A 21,335-nucleotide genomic window follows, 5' to 3' on the forward strand; every position below is an offset into this window, starting at 1 on the left:
CATTCGTGCTATAAATTTCATTTTTCTCTTTTCGAAGGATTGAAGATTTATTTTTTACTGTTTTATGATCTCTGTTAACATTGTTATCACTTCTTTGTTTTTGCTTATTTTTAACGAACTAAAATTTGATGTTATAAATTTGTAAGAAAATTAATTTTTATTAAATGTATTTAATCTTGTGATTGTTTTATTAATATTATCGATTAAAATTTTATTTTATTTAAAATGTAAAATAATTAACAAAATAAAACGATATTGATATAAAAATTTGTAAAATTAATAACCGATAATAACTTGTTTCAAGTAACAGAACTTTAGTAAATTAAGATCTAGTGACCCCTAGAATCGCTCTGACGTCAAATGGGTTCTTTGGTGGCACGGTGTTTAACGTGTTAAATCGTTATTGACACGTTTATTGCTGATCGAATTTCCATTATCTATTATATCATAATATGCTCATATAATTTTCGTATAAAATTTATTCTCATATTTTAAAATTCTACGCGATGCGTTACGTATGCATACTTTAGTCCCATAAGAATCTTAAATTTATCATGTAAAACACGTGCAAGATTTATATCATACATTAAGAAATAATTTTCGTACAAAACTTATTCCCATATTGTAAAACTTTATACAGAGTGAGTTATGTTAAAATATAACATTGTTTATTCCCCTTAGAGTTCTTTTCTCAGAGAGTTTGTTAGATGTAAAATATATACATTTTGAAGAAAACAAGTAGCAATGGTTTATATGATTCATTTTACTACTCTTTGTAAATTACAATAAATGTATTTTCTTCTTAAAGTTTTGTAATTTCTAATTTCTAATTTCTGTTATGTATTATAAATTTTATATTTTTTTCCTTTTTTTTTTCCTTTCTATATAATGAATTTTTCATTTAATTCATTATAAATTATTTTGAAAAATTATATCATTGAATTCTGATGACAATTTGATTTACGATTCATTAACTTTTCTTATATTTAAATTGCTCATAATATGAATGTATTTTTCAATGGTTTCCAATTCCAATCTTATTATTCATTTACCAAAGATCTCAATTTTAACTCCATTACTCTTCTTATCAACTCACTATCTCCTTATCAATCTTCTATCCTTAATACATAATCTCAAATTTCTTCTCCCAATAAACCCAAACTCACAAAATTATCCCTTCCAAATCACAATGACAGTAACGAAACACTTTCCATAACTTTTCTCGCGAAATTAATCGTTCTCTAGACCACTCTCTTTCACCTCTGAGAAAGAGAACCGCAAAGGTACAGCTGCAGACGACACAAGATTTCCGGAACGAGAGACTGCGAGCGTCAGCTTGATCCATGCAACCATGAAGCGGAGAGCTTTTGCTTTGGAATCTTTTCAGCGTTCGTCAGCTCGAAGATACGTTTTATGCTGAATTCGAACGAGCAAAAGTTTCAGTGGTTACGCGCACGAACGCCTGCCGAATGGAAAAAGGTTGGAAAATATGTAAAGCGACGAGGAATTTTAACTGAATTCTTTTTCGAGATTACTTTTCGAGAAATTTGAAATAAATTAAAACACTGAAATAGTGAGATATCTCTGCAAGAAAATATTGAAGATAATGTTTTGTGTCTATATCTTAAATGTTTTAAGATAAATTTGGAATAGATTAAAACAAATATGAAGAAATGAAGTACTTCTGTAAACAAATAGTATTTGGAGACAATATTATATTGTTTAAAGTTTGGTGAATCATGGTAAATCTAGAGGAAAATAATGTTTTGAGATAAAATTGTAAATGTGAAGTAACATAAAACAAATTTTACCAAGATGTTAAAGAAAAGGCTTTAAAAACAAAAAAAAAGAGAGAAAAATGATTTATTAATAAATTATCACAAATATCTAAAACGAAAGAAACAAAAAGAACGATCAAATAGTGAAAATAGAAACAAGAGAAAACAAAATAACAAAAAGAAAAGAGCAAAGAGGTGAAATTAATACAGAACAAAAAGCACAAAGAAATATTAATTCACTGTAGTAAAAATTCAAACTTTAAAAACAAAAATTACAACAAAACTTTCTTTCTAACGAACAATAATTACATGCCAAAAAACAAAATAACTCATTCCACAAATTCTAAATTATAACTTAATAAAACTTAACCATTGCTCAAAGGTTCGAAAGTTTCAGATTTTAAATGTAATTTCAACTTGTAACGACAGTAATTTCCTTTGAGAGTTCACTTTCGCAGATGTTTCATAGAAACATACCATGAATATTCGAAATTCATTCATTACTCGACATAGATGCAAAAATCGATCGTGCCACATCCAAAGGCAATATAACAGGGACGAATAATTGGCGATATGGAAGTAAATTTACAATTTTGTTGCCGATTAAATAAAAGCCGAAATCATTCGAGGAAACGTTACATAGAAAATAATATTTATGATCGAATGTTTGAATTAGCAAGGCTCATTGCACGGCGATCGTATAAACGGTATGCTATGATAATACAGACAAATAATTACATTTTCACGAAATGTACATGTATTCGCCGCATTGTTTACAATCCTATGTATATTTGCCGAGTTGTTATGGTAAGTTTTCCTTGTTTCCATGATAATCAATCGGAAAACTATTATTATTATCATGATATTGTTATTAATATACTGGGTCAGTTTCTCGATAAATTGGCTATGTAGTGATTATGTAAAAATTATTTGTTTTGTCGCGTTTGCTTATAATCAAAATAGAGTTTCGAATTATTTATATATATATATATTTTTAATATTATTATAATTATATTCATAATTATAATAATTTAATTTTCATTTTTCAGCAAATAATATTTTCTATAATATGAAGATAAATTTTGGATGAAAATATTTAAACATTTCTATATATCAATTTAATTTTTATTCTAAATATTTTACACGTTGATTTTAAAATATCAATAAATTCGTAAAATTCTAAAGAAAAATTATTCCAATTAATAATAGAAAAATTGAATAAAGAAGAAACAAAAATTTGAAACTTTAAAATCGTTGCGGCATTTTAGAAATTAATTAATTTTAAAAATTCACAAGCTATTTCTGGCGCAAAATATTTTCTTCCATTGTCAGAAAACCTTTCAATTAAAACACACATTTCTGATTTCTTCGTTTCGTTCCAACATATTGTTCCACAGATCCGGATCGATTAAATCGTTAATTACATGTTAAGCGTAGGCGTTCACGCAACGCCTACGCGTGTATAATCTTGTATCTTCGTGAACGATTCAATTTCGATGTTCCATTACCATTCGAGGAATTATCCTTTGCCAATCGGTTTTACGGCCTTTCAAACCGTGTATGCTTTCCATTCTTTCGACCGCCCCCATTTCAATCGAAGAAAAAAAAAACGATTTCTCTTCGCGAACAGTGAATATTATTTAAACGTAAAAACAAAGAAGTATTCTTTCCCCGGAGATGCGTTTGCTATTTTTAATCGTGCTTCTCGCGCTTCATTCGGTGAGAAACTCACGTGTTAATGGATTGAACGAAAATGAAAGAAGAAATACTCTGAACGAAAATGGAAGAAGAAAATGGAGAAATATTCAGGGCCACACGCATGACAGATTTCAATTGGAAATATTGTTCCTTTGCCAGAAATTCTGGTTTTATGTTTGTTAAGAGTTTTTATACTTTTAAAATTTATGATTTAGATTATTCATCCCTTTCTGGAAGATTATTGTGATTGAAATGTAACATATAAGATTCCAATTTGAAGAATAAAGTTGAAATCTAACGAAGAAAATTTTACATTTTATATATCTAAACACATACGTATAAGAATAAATTAAATTAAAAAATATTACTTTTCCATTTACTATTAATTTGTCCATCTATTTTATTTAAATCGTTCGTTGTAGAAATTTCATTTTATCTGTTCCATCTTGATAAAAAAGTAAAAGAGATTATGTAGTAACGAAGTACTTATAAAACATGTAAAATATTCATTTCAATTTTTCTTCACTATGACGTTTAATCAATAAGCCAGAATTAATTTCAAAAATTAAGAGGAACAACGATGACCTAATTAAAACTTGGTAATTGCATTATATTTAACTTAACTTTTTATGATCAATGGAAAGCCAAGATAAAAAAGAAGAAGAACTAGCTTCTTGAATATGGTCTAGAACAATTTATTATAGGATATAAAGGAAAAGCAAAAGGAAATACAAAGTTATTGATCGACAGATATCGACGCAACTCTGTATATCAATCCTATCAATTATCGTCATTGATACCCGATATAATTCGATGGAACTACAATGGAATTACCACCATTTGAATTGCGCGTTTGAATCTATGATTGACAATATGACAAAACCATCAGAGAAGAAGCTAGCGAAATCATATTTATCTGTAATCTCTAATCTTAACGATTGTAACTAAACTAACTATTAAAAAGTTAACTAATTATTAAAAGTATTAACTATTAAAAATAATTTTTAAAATTTAAAAGATGTAATTAACATCGCTTTACTTTAAATCATATTTAATATCTCTCTGTTAATATCGACGGCATAAAAACAACGATTTCCCCAAATTTTTCCAAAATTTCACATTCTCCATATCCACAAAGATATTCCAACAAGAGAGGAAAGAAAAGCGAGTTCCACGATCAAATAACTCAACTTTCAAAATTACGCATATATAATCTGCAACTCAAACTCAAAACCCAGAGGATCGAGATAATCAACCTAATCTAATCCGCCCCCACACAACATAACCGTAACTCTTTATCCACAGTTTCAACACGAGTTCCTTCCACGAGGAAGCTACGAGGTGAATCAATTTCCACGCGTGTTCCTCCACCCCCTACCGTCCACCCTTACCCCTGTAAGAGGAGTAGTAACCGAGTTGTCGCGCGTGTAAGCTTAATTGGCCGTATCGCGTTGAATAACGAAATAATCGTCGATGAGGACTGGAAAAAAAAGCCCGTTTTTTGATTCCGTACCTCCCCTCGTTTAAATATTTCCCGGCATTGGAGGTTTATTGGATTTTCCCGTTGTTGAATGGGATATTCTCGAATATCGCGGAAAATCGCTCTGATGGATCTTGGTTGAAACGAGCGGGTAATAAAACCAAGCGTTGAAGCGGATTTATTACACGCTCGGCCGGTTATGGTCGCGTCAAACGATCGAGACAAAGTGTAACGCCCGGTGCGGTTCGGTTGATACGGTGTTGCGTGTCGCTTTAGAGCTATTCGTGGCGTAAATATGGTACTTCGGAACGATGCATGATCTCTGAAAATTATTACGATTATAACGCGCGCGAATTAGAGTTGATCGTGATTGTATCTCGTTGAGGATAAATTTTTTAGCCGGGGGAAGGGATTGAATCGATTTCGAGGGAAATTTAATGGGATCTAGGCGGGCGAGTGAATTTATCTGAAAAGATTCTTTGGTATATCGGGTTGGAAAATAATCACATCACGGAACGCAGCGACAACACATCGCACTTTACGCTGTTAAAATAACCGTGCACACGAGCACACGGGGAAAGGTAATTTCGTTTAACAGTCTCTTAAATCACGATATAATTAGATCCCGTACGAAATTGCTCGCATATTTTTGCGGTATCTGTTAAATGCACACGCCATGCCATCAATCCGAGACCATAAACAATTAGTGGCCATAATTCCATGTTCTTTGAACACTGTTACACTATCGTTTCCAGACGATATTGTTCATCGGGTGCAATGGATGAATGCCTTTACATTCGAGCCGGTCCATTTACAAACTCGTTCAATTTCAGTAACACGCGATTCTACATTCGTTTGTACGGCTTGGGCATTTAATTTAATTTAAATTGATCCATAAAAGACGTTTGATATTTATAAATATTGATTTTATAAATAATTGATTTTAAAACGTTTCTCTAATTAAAAAACATTGAGAAACACCGATATAAAGGAATAATTGCGATAAGTTGAAGTGAAGTTTCTGACGATTTTTCAATATTTAGAAATACGTTGATGAAATGAAATCAAGAAAAAAAAATTTTTTATAGATATTGTAGAAATAAAAATAAAATAATGATGAAGAATTAAAAAAAAAAAAACGTTAATATTTAGAAATCTAAATATTTTTTGAACCGTGAATAAAATACGCAGAAAGTAATTTAGTTTCCGAGAAAAAATTCACGAACGGTAACGAAAAATAAAAGTATATATTTTTTTAGAGAAAAAAAAATAAAGTATCAGGAAATTCGTGTAACAAACGAACATAAAAATTCCCTTCTTTAATACTTATCCGATATTTTTCTCTGTCACGTATCAATCAAATTTATATTAAATTACCTACTTTTCGAGAAAATACAGTTACAGTTTATTCATTCACAAAATTTGTAAAACAAAAGCAGAAAATCTAGTTGACATTTTGGATCCTTTTATAAATAAAAATTGCACATTCAAAAATACCAACATATAAATTTTTATCAACTTTTCCACGGATTCTATTTTTCGATTTATTCCGTCATTTTCTTCTTCATTTATAAATGAAAAAAGGAAACTGTGAAATATCGTTTCATTGAAATTAAATTCTCTGTTCAAATCTCGTCTCGATATTGTCTACAATGAAACTAATAATATTCCATCGATTTCATTCCGATTTTCTTTATTGATGTATCGTAACAAGGGCATCGTTGGATCGTTTAAATTTTAATATTTACAAAATCGTATACAAACGCAGGAAAGTTTCAAACGTGTAATATTTTATTTATAACGTTTCTGTCGATTCGACCGCCCTTTAAACTTATCGAAAAATTTAATTGAAATTAAATGAACAATCTTTCTCTTTTCCTCTTTTTACATCTGTCCGTTCAATGTTCCGTATTATAAGTATTTTATGACAATAAATTGCTCTTCTCATTGTGCTCGAGCAAATATTGATACTCCACTTGAAATTTCTGTATAAAGGGGCTCGTGTTACTATTCAGCAATTTCTTCTCCTCTTATAGAACACATAATAATATTTTCGCGTAAATTTATAAAAATTGGATTAACATCATCCCATATAATCCACGAAATTGATATTTCATTGATCGATATTATATATTATCACCCATTCGATGAATTTTATTACTCATTTCCTCGCTCCTCTTGCGGAATTATTTGCCCCCTAGTTCAACATTCAACAAGTTGCGCGTATAAACAACAAAAAAAATAAATCAAAATCTGTTTGAATCCTTCGATCATCCAATTTCAATCGTTCAATAAATAAAAGTTATTTAAACGTGATATTTATAATTCGGATATTTTTGAACGATACAGTACGAGCAACAGTACTGAGCATCTCTCACGAACAGTTCCATTAATACTTGAAATGGCGGGGAGATTAACGCGACCAGAAATCGGCCTTCGCGTAGCCCAACCGTCTCCACGTGTCGGAAGTCAATTAAGAACGGGCGGAAATCGGCCGGGGCCGTGGTACAGGTGATTTTCCACGACTAGACGTGCCTCTCTCTGTAATTTGACCCTCCCTTGGCATGCTTAAAATTCAAACAGCGTTACCAAAGGGTCTTGGAAAATTGATGAAAGTGGAGCGAAACTAGACCACCACCTTTTTTGTGATTTCTTTTATTTTGCGCTGTTCGATAGATTTTAAGTTACGGATTAAATTACGCAAATTCGGTGAGATCCTATTGGATGGATATTGGCTTCGTTCGTTCCTTGAGAAGTTTTCGAACTGGTGACATATTTTGAAAAATATTAATATAATATAAAATATTCGACACAATTTAGCGACACGTTTTAATATTGTTCGTACAATAATTCTATTATTATCATAAAATTTTTTACTATATACTTTATAAAAAAATCTCGAAACAAATATCTAAATTCTATGCTCTTCCAACCGAAAGAAATCTCTTGTGAATTATTTTAATTTATTTATTTTCTATGTAGGAATAATAAGAAAAATTTCATCTATAATTTACCTTTTGCTTTTAAATTGATTCATGATCTCAAACGTGATGGATGAATTATTATCGATGACAGCTCGTTCATTAGTGGTCTCACGTACTCTAAAACCGCCAAACCACTTCCTGAGGTTTCCCAAACCAAACACGATTATTAGTATTTTACAGAAATATTGTATCGCGTTATAATATCACGCGATCAACGATTTAACAAATTATATTCATAAAATATTGCGCGTACTTGTGCTAATTTACACGATTTACAAATTATTAATTATACCGATTAATTCTTCTGGATAAAGGAATAATTACGAAATAAAAAATGTAAGTCTCGTAATTGTACGCCTCTTCTTCATTCCGTTCAACCAGTAATTAATTAAAACAAAAATTATAAATTTTTTAAAATCGTTAAAGTTCACTAGTGCTGTTATAATTTACAAGTTATAGCAACTATTATATATTTATGTATTTTTTTTATATACGTAGATATAAAAAAATATAATCATTTTTAATCATTTCTTTTCTTCAGAGAAGAGATCCTCGTCTACGATCCTCCTCGACTTTGTAATTCAAGAATACATTTAAGAAAATGCGTAGGTATCGTTCAAAACTTCGTTATAAACTTCCCCTCACGTTAATGGCATCTGAAAGCGAGGCGTTCCATCCAAGTAGCTTCAGAATCCGAGATGCTCACATCTACAAGAACTATTAGACGCTTGAACGAGCTTACACGAGCCATTCCGCGTATCTAAATTCAACGTTCCATCCATGAAGATCCTATAAAAGTATTATTGAAAACCGTCTATTCACGACTTTCCGCCTTCTGTGCCATCAATCGTTTTATTGCTGGCCGTCAACGTCACACAATTGACTTTTTATGATATGTGTATCGCAAATGTATGGATATCTGAGAGAAAAGTATCGTTAATGTCGAACGCAAGCTTTACGATATATATACCAAGATTTTTTTTTGTCATTTAAAATTGTTAAATTTTTGGAAAATTTTGGAAATTTTATTAAAATCTCATTTTTCAAATTACCTCTACCTTCGGTCTACGTCTTTTCTATGTTTTTTCTATAGTGTATTATTACATTATTGTAATATTGTTTCAATATTCAAAAAAATCTATCTGGAAACGATTAAGATCAGCTCAATCACAATTTTCTAAACGATCCTCCATCATTCGCGACAAGCTTATCTAACAAGATCGTGTCTGCCACAGACTTAACGACTTGCAAGAACCCTTTTTTCATCCCTGATATCAAACGATCTAGATTGATCGAACCTAATTGAATCGCCTAGATGGCGCTGATATACCAAACTCCTTCCTCCTTCAGTTCAGTTTCGAAGAAAAATAAATTAGTGAATAAAGTAAAAAAAAAAAAATACTTTGTCATTTTAATCCATTTAATTTTAATCCATTTAATTCAAACGTATCGCGTAACAGCTACAGAAGACGACTATTATTGAGGATAAATTCGAAAAAAGAGACTGGAAACGTTGTGGAATATGCGGGCTTTTTTTTAAACTTTGCTTCGTTGTTTTATTCTCTCTGCTTGCGACAGTGGATTGAATATCGGTTAACGAATGAGACATTCGTTTCTATTTGTTTCGGTATTTTTTTTTATTTATTTATCAGAACTTCTCTTTTAGATTTTTTTTAACCGTATATTTATTATTGCAAGATATTTTACGATATTTTGAAATATTTAAAGTTCCAAGCGAGAAGAAAACTTTTCAGAAAAGTTGGAACGCGATGTACAATTTTGCAAAATTTGAAACATTGTTTCTGTTTTCTAGATTACATGCTGATTTATAGTTTATGTAAAATTTATTAAGAGTTTGATTCTACTTTAGAGATTGTTTGAAAAGGAAAGAAGTTGGAATCTTGATAACATAGAAACTTTAAGGATTAATGGAGGCTGAATTGCGCTTGAATAATTTATATTAAAAATATGAAATTTAAAATCTTGCATGAAAGAAATATATAATAAAACAACATATAAATAAATTTTTAAAACAAATAATACAAGGAATCGTATATTTTAACCGTGATGTTTTTAGCCGTGTATACTAAAATTGAAGCAAAACATAAAATATTTATGGTACGATGCAAGTATTTTTACTACCCTCGCATTCTGCCATTATATCACTATTTTTTAAAAAGAAAATATGAACGTTTGTACTTTAAATCTGTCGTATAAAATTAAATTGAACGAGTGAAACAGAAGGTGTTTTCCAATATTTTCTTGCGATATATTTGAATAAATATCGCATATATGAGTGGTTATGATAAAGAGGACGCTGGTTACACGACGTGACCGCAAAACTTTTAAACTTGATGCAATGCATGTTAAACATTCGATCAAATATCGGCAAATATTTCAATTAGTTGCACGAACGCCGATATCCAATATCGACTTTGGTCCGGTTATTATGGTTTCGTAAATTCTACACACAAATGAGATAGTTCGTCGCGAGTTTTTCGTTCATATTGAAAACTTTGTTGAGAAAAAAAGGGTGTAATTTGAATAAAAGCAGAAAAACGCATAGTTCTTCGTGAGGAGAGATTTTAAAAAATTGAGAATAAAAAAATTTATGCGCAACAAAATTTTTCAGAAATTATAAAATATATTTATATCGCAATATTTCACTCATTTATATTAAATATTAGACAATTTTCTAAATCATTATTATTACGTAGCAAGAAAAGAAATATGAAATTTATAATATTTTTTAAAGCCTGCTAGTAATATTTTCCTTTAACCTAGTGATAATTTTTTTGAAAAGTAACCCGTTCTTATCTGTATAAAAATAATAGTGTAGTAACGCGAAAGTAGGTGAATTTCATCCTTGATGAAAAAGGAAAAAACATTAATTTAAGTTAAGAGCAAGTCGAGCAAGTAAATGAAGCGTTTATCATCTATATCGTAAATTGCTTAATTTATCGCTACATCAAAATATCGCCAAAGACTGCAGAAATTAAATAAACATATTAAAACAGTTTAACGTTACAAGACTATAATAATATATCATAACCCCTCTTTCATATAAATATATTAATATTATATACATATCCTTATTTTTATTAACGAATTGCATTATGCATATATAATTTAAAAAATTGCATTATTATACCGATCAATTTTTTCTTTCTCTATCAGACATACGATCCAATAACCTGACATATTTGATAATCGAGCAATTTCGAAGTTCCTACCATGCCATTCTACTATAATATTATAATATTGAAGCACTATCGATAAAGTGTTCGTCAATAAAAAAAAAAGTATATAATTTCCTAGGATATTATTAATTTATTATTGATATAAATAAGTGCCACCATAAGGAATTGAATTCATCGAAGCAAAGACGATACAAAGTAATCTTATTTTGTGCGAGGAATCTCATTAATTTCCTGGCATATCGTACAAAGTATAGAAATTATATTTGAAGCCTTGTTACAAGCCGTGAAACGCCGTACACGCGTATGTTATTCACGCTTTGATATCGCGAATCGTTAAACGGATCCAAGAGAAAGAGAGAGAGAGAGAGAGAAAAGAGGAATTCCTTTTGAGGAATATATTCAGACACGTGTAATTTGTGTTGCAAAATGCGTTGGAGGCGTAAGACACGCAAGATATAAGGAATTAAGGTCAACGTGTGCTCTAATGAACCACGATTCTCCTTTAATTATCTATCATCTGTTTCAATTACAAAGCTGATTCGTCGTGGAAAGTAAAAATTTAGGATGGATTGTGTGGGGAGATGAATTCTCACGATGATTCGATAGAATGATGCGATAAAGTGATTTCTCAGAATAGAATGCAAGAATGCAAATATTATTTAAATATTATTATTACTACTATGCTATTTATTATAATAAATTTCTCTGTTTTAACTAATCGATGATCGTTGTAAAAACAGATTACGATTTTTCCATAATTATTAATTTATTGATCATTTTAATGTACTATATATCATATTAATATAAGGTTTTTGTGTATATGTATCTATTTCTATATTTATTTGTTTTATTAATTAAATAAAATATCACGTTAGAATGATTCGTGATAATTTTGAAAAAATTTAATCTTCTGGTAGTATACGTTTAATAGCAAGAAAATCCTAGATAATACCTAGATAATATCTATTATTTTTAAATAAAATTTTTATAAACATTGATTGAACGCACAATTTTTCCTCTTTTTTATAAATTTTTTAATATATATGCTTCTTCTGCTTAGTAATAAAAATATCAATGTATTTATTTATTAAACATCATGAATTATAATATATTATTAATATGTTAGCAAATGTAGAAACGAAATGAATTTTATACATCATTTTCTGTATTTATCTTATCTGCACATCGTTATATTTTACTTAATATTCACTTTTTTCTTGTGTTTTTTTATCAATTTTTTTTTCCTTCCATTGGAATGAAGAAACAATAGTGACTGGAAGAGAATGTTGAATTGAAAGGCAGTTGAATTTCACAAGCCGTACGTCGAAAAATCGTCGAAGGATTGTCGATAATTGAAAAGATTTGTGAATAACCGAATTCGTAGATGAAAGATTCGTCGATAACTGTGTCTGCGATTTTTTGACAATACGATTGTAGATTATACTGTAGAAAATATCAATTCGTACATATTCGAATTTCCATTTGATAAGAGAAAGTATATCCTTTCTGAAAAATTTCGTTATTAGAAGATATATCGCGAACAATATAGATAAACGATTTAACGATTCAATGGAACGTGTTTTCCTTTGTCAATTTAATTTAATTATCAATATCGATTACTTGGCAATCTTGTTCTTCTACACCAATTACCGGTACATTTTCAGTTTATACCAAAGGATGTTGCTGTTTTAAGAAAATTTAAAATGATACTTGAATTTTATAAAAATAAAAAGAAAAATTCAAAATTTAAAATACAAAATTTTAATATTTCTTATTTAAAAAAAAGAATGTTAAAAATCAATATTTTATTCATACACTCAGCACTTGAAAAATACCGAAGGAATACAAAAGAATAGTCGAGATATGAGAGCATCAATATATACTGTTGAAACATGAAGCAAGCAGTATGAGAACATATGTAATCAGACTGTATTTGTCCACTTGATAAATGTACTATCTATGTCATTCTTTATAAGGGAGATTAATACATCCAATAATTTTTGAGTTAATTATCTAATTTAATTTTAATTTTAATATTAAAATTCAAAATTTAGAAAAATTTAATAAAGTCCCCGCGATAGAATGGAATATTTTATCGCTATAAATAAAAAAAAAATGTTAAAAATATTTGTCAAATTAATTTCAATTAGTTGTAAGTGATTGTAAATATTTTCGTTCATCCTTTTTAAAATTTTATTTTTTATTTATTGGAAAAGAAACGATGATTTGATGATTTTACATTAGTTTTAAACAAACACATCTTCGCAAAATCTATCTTGAAGGCAACCAGTTATTCCTAACCCTGTTTACACAAAACGATCTCTTTCCATTACCTTTACCACGAATTTTATATATTTTTTCGCAACTGTGTTACGTGGGTTTTCCATTTTCCGTGTCGTTCGTCTCTTTTTAATCCGTATACGCGTCTTCTTCAAGAAATTTCACCGTTACACAAACATCAAATTTCGTGGCTTTCACGAGAAAGAATTTTTAAAAAGTTCCTCCAAGTTCCATAAAGTAGATTTCAACTTTTACAATATTCATTATCGACTGTAATAATATAACATTCAATTTTCTTTCAAAATTTGAAATTAAATCCCGTATATTTTTCTACGTATTTGTTGAAAATGTATCCAATACGAATTAGATTATTTTTCAAATTTTTCTTTTCCTATTAACATTACTGAGATATTTCTTAAATTTATGCACATTTTTGTATAAAATTAGTAAATTAGCCAATAAAATTTAGATCAGATGTTAGATTTTTCACAAGATCCAAAACTTACAACTTGGTGAACCTTAATACATCACGCAATTCGACCATCAAGAAACGTCGATGATTTTAACATGCAAGAAATTTGCTTTCACCACTCGTTAAGTAATTTTTCATAATAATTTATAAAATAATAATTTTAGATATTATCTAATAATATAACTTTGTTTAAATTGAACGAAAATTATTTTTATCTTTTATTATCTTGAGAAAATTTCATTCTCTTATTAAAATCTTTGAAATTAATATTTAAAATTCTTTTAAATTTAAAGTAATCTTAAAAGAACGAAATTATCAAAATATTCACGAAATTAATTATTCTACAAAAGATTTCCAGACAAAAACGTAATTCAGAATTGAAATTTGAAAAGAACATACACGAAGGAAAGATCTAATTATTGTTAATAATTCTGATACGATTGAGAAGAAAGATCGTTCTTTATTAAATGTCTAAGTCAATCATCTTCGTAGAATTTTGTTAAGTATCTTAACTTTTGAAAAGATAAACTTCAAATTTCATTTCATCAATTTAATGTTCCTTGATATCTTAGTTCCGTAATCACTTTTAAATAAATTCTTTCAATATTTTACACTTTAAAAAGTTAAGAAAAAATTCAAGAGAACTATATTTACCGATATAACTATTTAATATACTTGGATTTAATTAATTAATATATAATTGTTATAATAAATACGAATACCGTCATATATGATATACACCCATTTTCCAATTGAAACAAATTTTTCAAAAACTCAATTATTATTATCACTTCGACGTCGATTAAAATTAAAAATTAAAAATAGCGCGAAATGAAATTGCTGAAACATACCAAAACACGTTAATGAGAATTTTTATTTCCTCGCATTGCCCCAATTGGATCTCTCTACGATATTATTACCGAACATAATGGTACGCGATAAAAACGAAAATATCGGTCAACAAGTGTTGCAGCTAAAAGGAACACGGATAAGCCATTCAAGAGGGTTGAAAGACCATCGTAAAGACTGGTGTGAACACACCTAGCAACCGAGCAACAACCGTGAACAATCATGCGCGGCCGACAAAGGGATCACCTAGTGTCACTCTCATCGCCACAAAGAAAATTTTAACAGTCTGTCGATTATAGGAACGTGTCGATACACCCAACCCTTTGTCTTTCGACTCCACACTTCGTAGACGTCGATTCTATACGCGTGAAATCTCGTTAACGTTATTCAATACAGGGTGGCGTGAACGTACGCGTTACAAGGATTTTCTATTCTATAGCGGATGAAACGTATGGTTGTTTCTTTTTCTGAGAAATTTGAAAAGAAAACGAATCGATAATTGTGTAGAAATCAAATGTCATTTTCGATTTTTATGAGTTTTAAAATAAATTTTGTATTGGGATAATCTTGGTTGAAAGGAAAATTAGAATTGTTTATTATTTTAGAATTTTCAACTATTTTCTCGTGTTTTTAAATTGGGAGTTTTATCAATTATTAATTTTATAATCGTGTAGATATTAATATATATACATAATAATATCTTATTATTTTTTATTATATTTCTACGATCAAACAAATCTTTTCAATATGAATGAAATTGAATATTTAGAAATTTACTAAAATACTTAAATTTATTTAAAATACTTAAAAAAATTCTGAAAATAATCTGGATATACCGAAACATAAGTTATACAAGTTATATAAATGTAATAATTTAATTTATTCTTAATTATTTGTGAAATAATAATAATTGACAAAAATGATTGCCATATTAAAAACACGAAAAATGTTAAGAATTATGATCTTAATATTTTATATCAGATAAAAATTAATATTATTATAATTAATATAACTCTTTTCTATGTAACTATTATTATAATTTTCGAGATATTTGAAAAGAAGTATTATTACAAAGGATTTCGTTATAGAATCTCGTAGTAGAACGTCAATCACGAAATTTTTAACAGAATGACGGAGGACTAATTAAGTTCGAAATTAAATCACGATATGAACCACGTTTCGAAACCATGTATGTCAATCGATGTCCTCCTTTCATGATTCTCGACTGGGATGGAAAATTGTCTTTTCCTGTTTGCTCTGATACAACGTTAATGTTATTAATAAATGGGATAGGACAGAAATTTAAATAACTATTTTAATAAAACAGATGAAAGGAAAAGAAAAAATACCTATGATTTATTCTCATGTAAAAACTTAGATATTCTGCTCCAATATTTCTATTAGAATAAATATTATTAATTCTAATTTATTTATTGTAATAATAAAGGCAGTAATTCTATAATAATATAATATGTAAATAATAATTCTATTAACTGTAAAATACAATAATTCTGTAATCCCATTTAATATGATAATTCTATAATTGTTCTATGAATATAATATAATAATTCTATTATAATGAATTCTAATATGAAATAACATAAATATATATTCAATCATGTTGAACATAAATTTCATAATTCATATGTTCCTTATAACAATAGAAATTATTTTTAACCCATAATTCGTACGTTAATCACTTTGCCACTGAGAACTCAAAATCTGATAGAAATATTTAAAGATTCCGAAATGATTAAAAAAAAAATAAAAAAAAATTACCTCGTACTTTATTTAGAAATTCTTTTTAACAATTAAAATTGAAAATAAAAATTCAAAAATTCAATGTCTCACAAAAATAAAAAATTTCTGAAATCTACCAAACTACTAATTTAGTGGATTAAATTCATTCCTCTTCAATCGAAATCTATAATAAGAAAATAATTTTAAAATTCATTTTCTTATAATCCCAGAATCCCAAAACTCACGAATACTATTCCAATCAGCAACGAATGCTAACAATGAAACCTCATTCCTCATTTCTTTTAAAGAACTTTTCAATCACGATGAATCCAGTTTTTCGCGACCAATCACGAATTTCTTATTTCACGTCTTCGATATATTCAAAATGATTCTTTAGTAAATCCTCAAAGAAGGGAGAAAAAAATTAGAGGGAGTACGTTGGGATAAAAGCGAAACGAGGTACATTTTTCCATCGAAGGAGCTGTTTTGCACTGACGTAAACAAACAGAGGCTCCACTTTTTGATTAATGTCTCCGAGGAGACAGAAAAAAAGAAGTGCTCCTTGAAAGCTGCTCGCTGAGAAAAAAAGGAGGGGAAATAATGGAGGGACAGGTGTGAAGGTTGTAGATTGATGAGGATTATGTTGAATAATGTTTCGAGCGTTGAAATGATGAGATTTGTGAACAATCATTGAGATTATTACGATTCTTCTATCGTGTGTTTGATTTATAATTGAAGAATTATCATAAAATGGAATAAAAGAAATTTTGATAAATTTAAATTTTTAAAAACGGGGGGATAATTAATTTATACTTGACGATTGTTTTTTTTATTCTATATGATGATAATCTATAAATTAAAAAAATATATATATATGAATATAAGATTTTGAAAAGAAGAAGAGAAAAGAAATTGATGAAAAATTTCAAATTTCGACGTACAATAAATTATTCCTTGAAATCAATTAACATTTCATGTTGGAACATTTATACTGTGTAAATATTCCTTCGTGAATAAACAAATTCGTAAGAATATGAATTTTTATATATGTTAAAATAAATATGAATTTATGAATTCAATAAAAAAATTTAATCAAGATAAAATTGATGGATAAAATACTGGAGATAAAACTGATCGGGAAGAAAAGAATATAAACGTATACGTGAAATAAAAATAAAAAAAATAAAAGTAAAAAGAAAAGAAAGAAAAAAATAATTAAAATTAGACTAAAATTAAATACATTAACTCTCTGTGGATACTTTTTTCAAATAGACAACTCGTTTTTTTATTATAAAAATCTGAAAAAATTCTAAGAAACTTATCGAAGTATGACTCTCACTTAAGATACAAATGATCGTTAAATAAAACTTTTTATTTAAAACTTTTTTCGATAAAAATAAAAACTCGCTTCGAAGAAATTTAACAATGGAATTCCCTTTCGATCCTAAAGAATCTAAATTGTCTACAGAAAATCAAAATAATGTTTCTGTGACGGTTTTGTCTTTTTGTTATAATTTTACATGAATTAAAATCTTAATTAATGTAATACGAGTATCAATATATAGTAATAATATTAAATAATGAATATTATTTAAATTTATCTATTATTTAATATGAGGATACTTAAACTTTTATCATAAAAAATAGCTATCTTTTGAAATTAGCAATTGAGGAACTATAAATACTATTACATCTCATTGAATGTTATCTTAAAATAAATATACATAACTCGATATTCAATTAAAGATTTAAATATCAAAGATAGATTTAAATTGAATTATTAAAAAAAAAAAACAGAAAAATTTGTCCAAAACAACCAAATGATTCGAAGAAAAAAAAGAAAGAAAAAATATTTTTACATGTAAATAATGATTAATTTTATAATGAAAAATCGTTGAATAAATTCTTTAATTAGTCTGTGCAAATATTGGAGATAATATTACTATGATAATGAGCTATTTTTGAATATCATATGCTAATGTCTCTTCTAACAGAAATTAAATGATACAAAAGAAAAGAATGTTTTAATATTTATAAAACATCAATTTCTATTTTCTTTTCCCTCTTTATCCATTGTTCACTATCAAATTAATTTTCGATAATACTTTTTAATTTACATTTATATTTTAATTTACAATTTGTACTTATATGATACTTATATGATACTTTGATAATTATGTAAAAAAATTCTGCCGCGTAAATGTCTTCATATTGAATAACATATCTCAATAATTCATAATTATTTCTAATCTAACATCGCTAAATTTTATTTTTCTGTAAATCTACTCTTACAATTCTTCCATAATTTTCCTGTTCTTCCCTATCTTCAAATACAATTATCTCGCAAAGATATAAAAAATGTTAACGAGACAATGGATAATCATTGATACCATAATGTTGATTATTTTTCATTGAAACCGATTTTATCAGGACAATTCGAACTTATTAATTAAGAATACAAATGGATATTTCCAAGAGGAATAAATAAATCTCCATGGCTCGTCGATAATTTACACCGATCGATCGTCAAATCTCGCTAACAAAAGCATTTGCATACCGTGCGATTAATAATTCCTCTCGATTATGGTAAAATCCAATCTGTTCGTGTACCAAATTAAGGGGAATGGTATGTTAACAATTACATCTCGAGAATCTTTATTTGGAAAAATAAGAGACAACATCGATATAACGAGAAAATTTCGCACGATTTATTTTTATATTATTCGCGAATGAGAAAATATATTGCAAGATAAAGTTAAAATAAATTAATTTATATACTACATTTAAGAGTATATTATTTAAAATTTTTATATATCGTTAAAATAAATTTCATCATGAAAATATTCAGGAATTTACTTGCTAATATAACAATATTAATGGGTGATAATACATTGGTGGGTGTAATATTAATGAAGTGGAATGGAGTGTAGCTACACATATTTTAACTGATATGTAATAATAATAAGTATAGCTGTTATTTTATATTATCTGTAATGATAAATATAATTCCTCTGCAACAATACCTATAATGAAACATTATTTTTATTGGAAACGAGTTATATCCGAAAACATTAAATGGGAACAATCATTAAGTGCACGTGTGTTAATATGGATAAAGTGCTATAAAAAAAGAAAAAGAAGTACATCTAGATTTTTATCGTTATTTTGATATATAATTAATACTCGATGCTTAACGATGAATTACTCACGAGGGAAGTTGTTGATTCAGCTGTTTAATTAGAAGAAATAATGGTTGTAGCAGGATTCGACCTCCTAACCACCGAGTGGAAAGTTCAGTGTGGACCACAAAAATGTGCTCTGAAAATGGATGTAAGTAACTTTTTTTTTGTAAACTTTTTTAATTTATCAAATCTAAAGGATCTATATTTCATTATAAAATAACTGAGAAAGGAATAATCCAATATAGGGTTTCTGATAATGCAATGCTTTAAATAATTATTAATTTTAAATGTACGTATATTATGAATATTTCAGAATAGCAAAAAATTTAGTAATATAAAACTAAAGTAAGAAAATAACGTAATTAATAACACATAAAAATAAGAATTAAAAAATTAGAAAACATGTTTAAAAATATGGTCAAAAAAGAGGAATTCGAAACCCTTACATCTAAAAATATAATTTATCTTTTGCATACTAATTATGAAAAATTAGAGCCAACTTCATTTTACTGTTACAAAATCATACTATTTTTTTGTCCACACGAATAATATAGTCATGTTTTTAGCTCAAACCATCTATAACAACCTATCCCAAACGTTAATAATTAAATCATTCATTTTTCCACTTCGTTTCTCAAACATCTCATGCAATCGAAACGATCTTGGAAAGCAAATACTACATCCACAGAATACATCCCTCTGTTACGTCTAAGAAAACAGTCTGTCAAGCGCGAAATACGTTTAACGAATCAAGGTGTATGCACAAAGGGTGAAGAGGGAGCAGTTAACAACGAAGGGACGTGGCTCAACCTTTCACGGTCTTAAGCTTTATCGATTTGATATGGGGGTTGCTTGGCTCGCGATATTAATGTGCACAACAGGCTTTTTGAACGAAATTTTAGGGGAATCGCCAAAAATAGGAGGGAAACCTTCTCGTCTTCGACGAGATTGAAGACGAGGAAAAGATGAATTGACAAAGGACGTTGTGAAACAGAAAATGTAGAGAAAGGAGAGAGAACCTGGGATTTCTTTTTCACTGGATTTCTATTTTTAGAAAATAAAAGAACGTGAGGCGTCTTTTATTCTCTCTCGTTTGATAAATCGAGGTTTGATTCGAGATCGAAGTGAAAATTATTTTTAGGAATCAGACATAAGGGATTGGGATGTTCTTGATCGATTCGACAATCAATAATATTAACAGATTTGAAGATGACAAATTGCGAATTCTATATATAATCTCATTTTAATATAAAAATTTCTTCAATTTTTTAAAATATTTTTGTATTAAGTATTAATAATAATAATTGTTTATTCAATGAAAAAAAAACATCATATCGATGATAATACTATAATAAATTGAGATCGCATGAATTGTTGGAATAATTTCCTTCCCAAAGGAATACCCAAAATTCCATAAATCCATTCAGAAATTACAACGAATTCATCGAAACATTCCTTCATTTCTCTAAAAAGTTCTCGATCCCGCCAACAATCTATCATAATCGGAATAACACATCAAACGACAGGAGTTTCATTAAAACTTTCCAACCTCCATCTATATCGTTCTATTCACTGGTAAATACTTTTTACCAATCACAGAATTCCATTCGAGTTTCTCTTAAAAGCAACACAAATGAATAACGAAGATAAATAGTCGAGAAATTTAGTGATA

At 28.3% G+C, this 21,335-nt stretch overlaps 1 protein-coding gene across 5 annotated transcripts in view; it reads right to left on the reverse strand.

Annotated features, from left to right (window-relative positions):
* The window catches only part of LOC107995439 (uncharacterized), a 180,051-nt gene that overhangs the window by 86,087 nt on the left and 72,629 nt on the right, over positions 1-21,335 (reverse strand). For 2 of the 5 annotated variants that reach the window (XM_062080781.1, XM_062080780.1), the window contains exon 2: positions 19,691-19,799. The exons of the other annotated variants lie outside the window; for them this stretch is intronic. In XM_062080781.1, coding sequence (XP_061936765.1) covers positions 19,691-19,799 — 109 coding nt within the window. The remainder of the gene's footprint in view (positions 1-19,690; positions 19,800-21,335) is intronic. 5 annotated transcript variants of the gene reach the window in all.

This window comes from Apis cerana, linkage group LG10 (genome assembly GCF_029169275.1).
Source record: "Apis cerana isolate GH-2021 linkage group LG10, AcerK_1.0, whole genome shotgun sequence".
NCBI lineage: Eukaryota > Metazoa > Arthropoda > Insecta > Hymenoptera > Apidae > Apis > Apis cerana.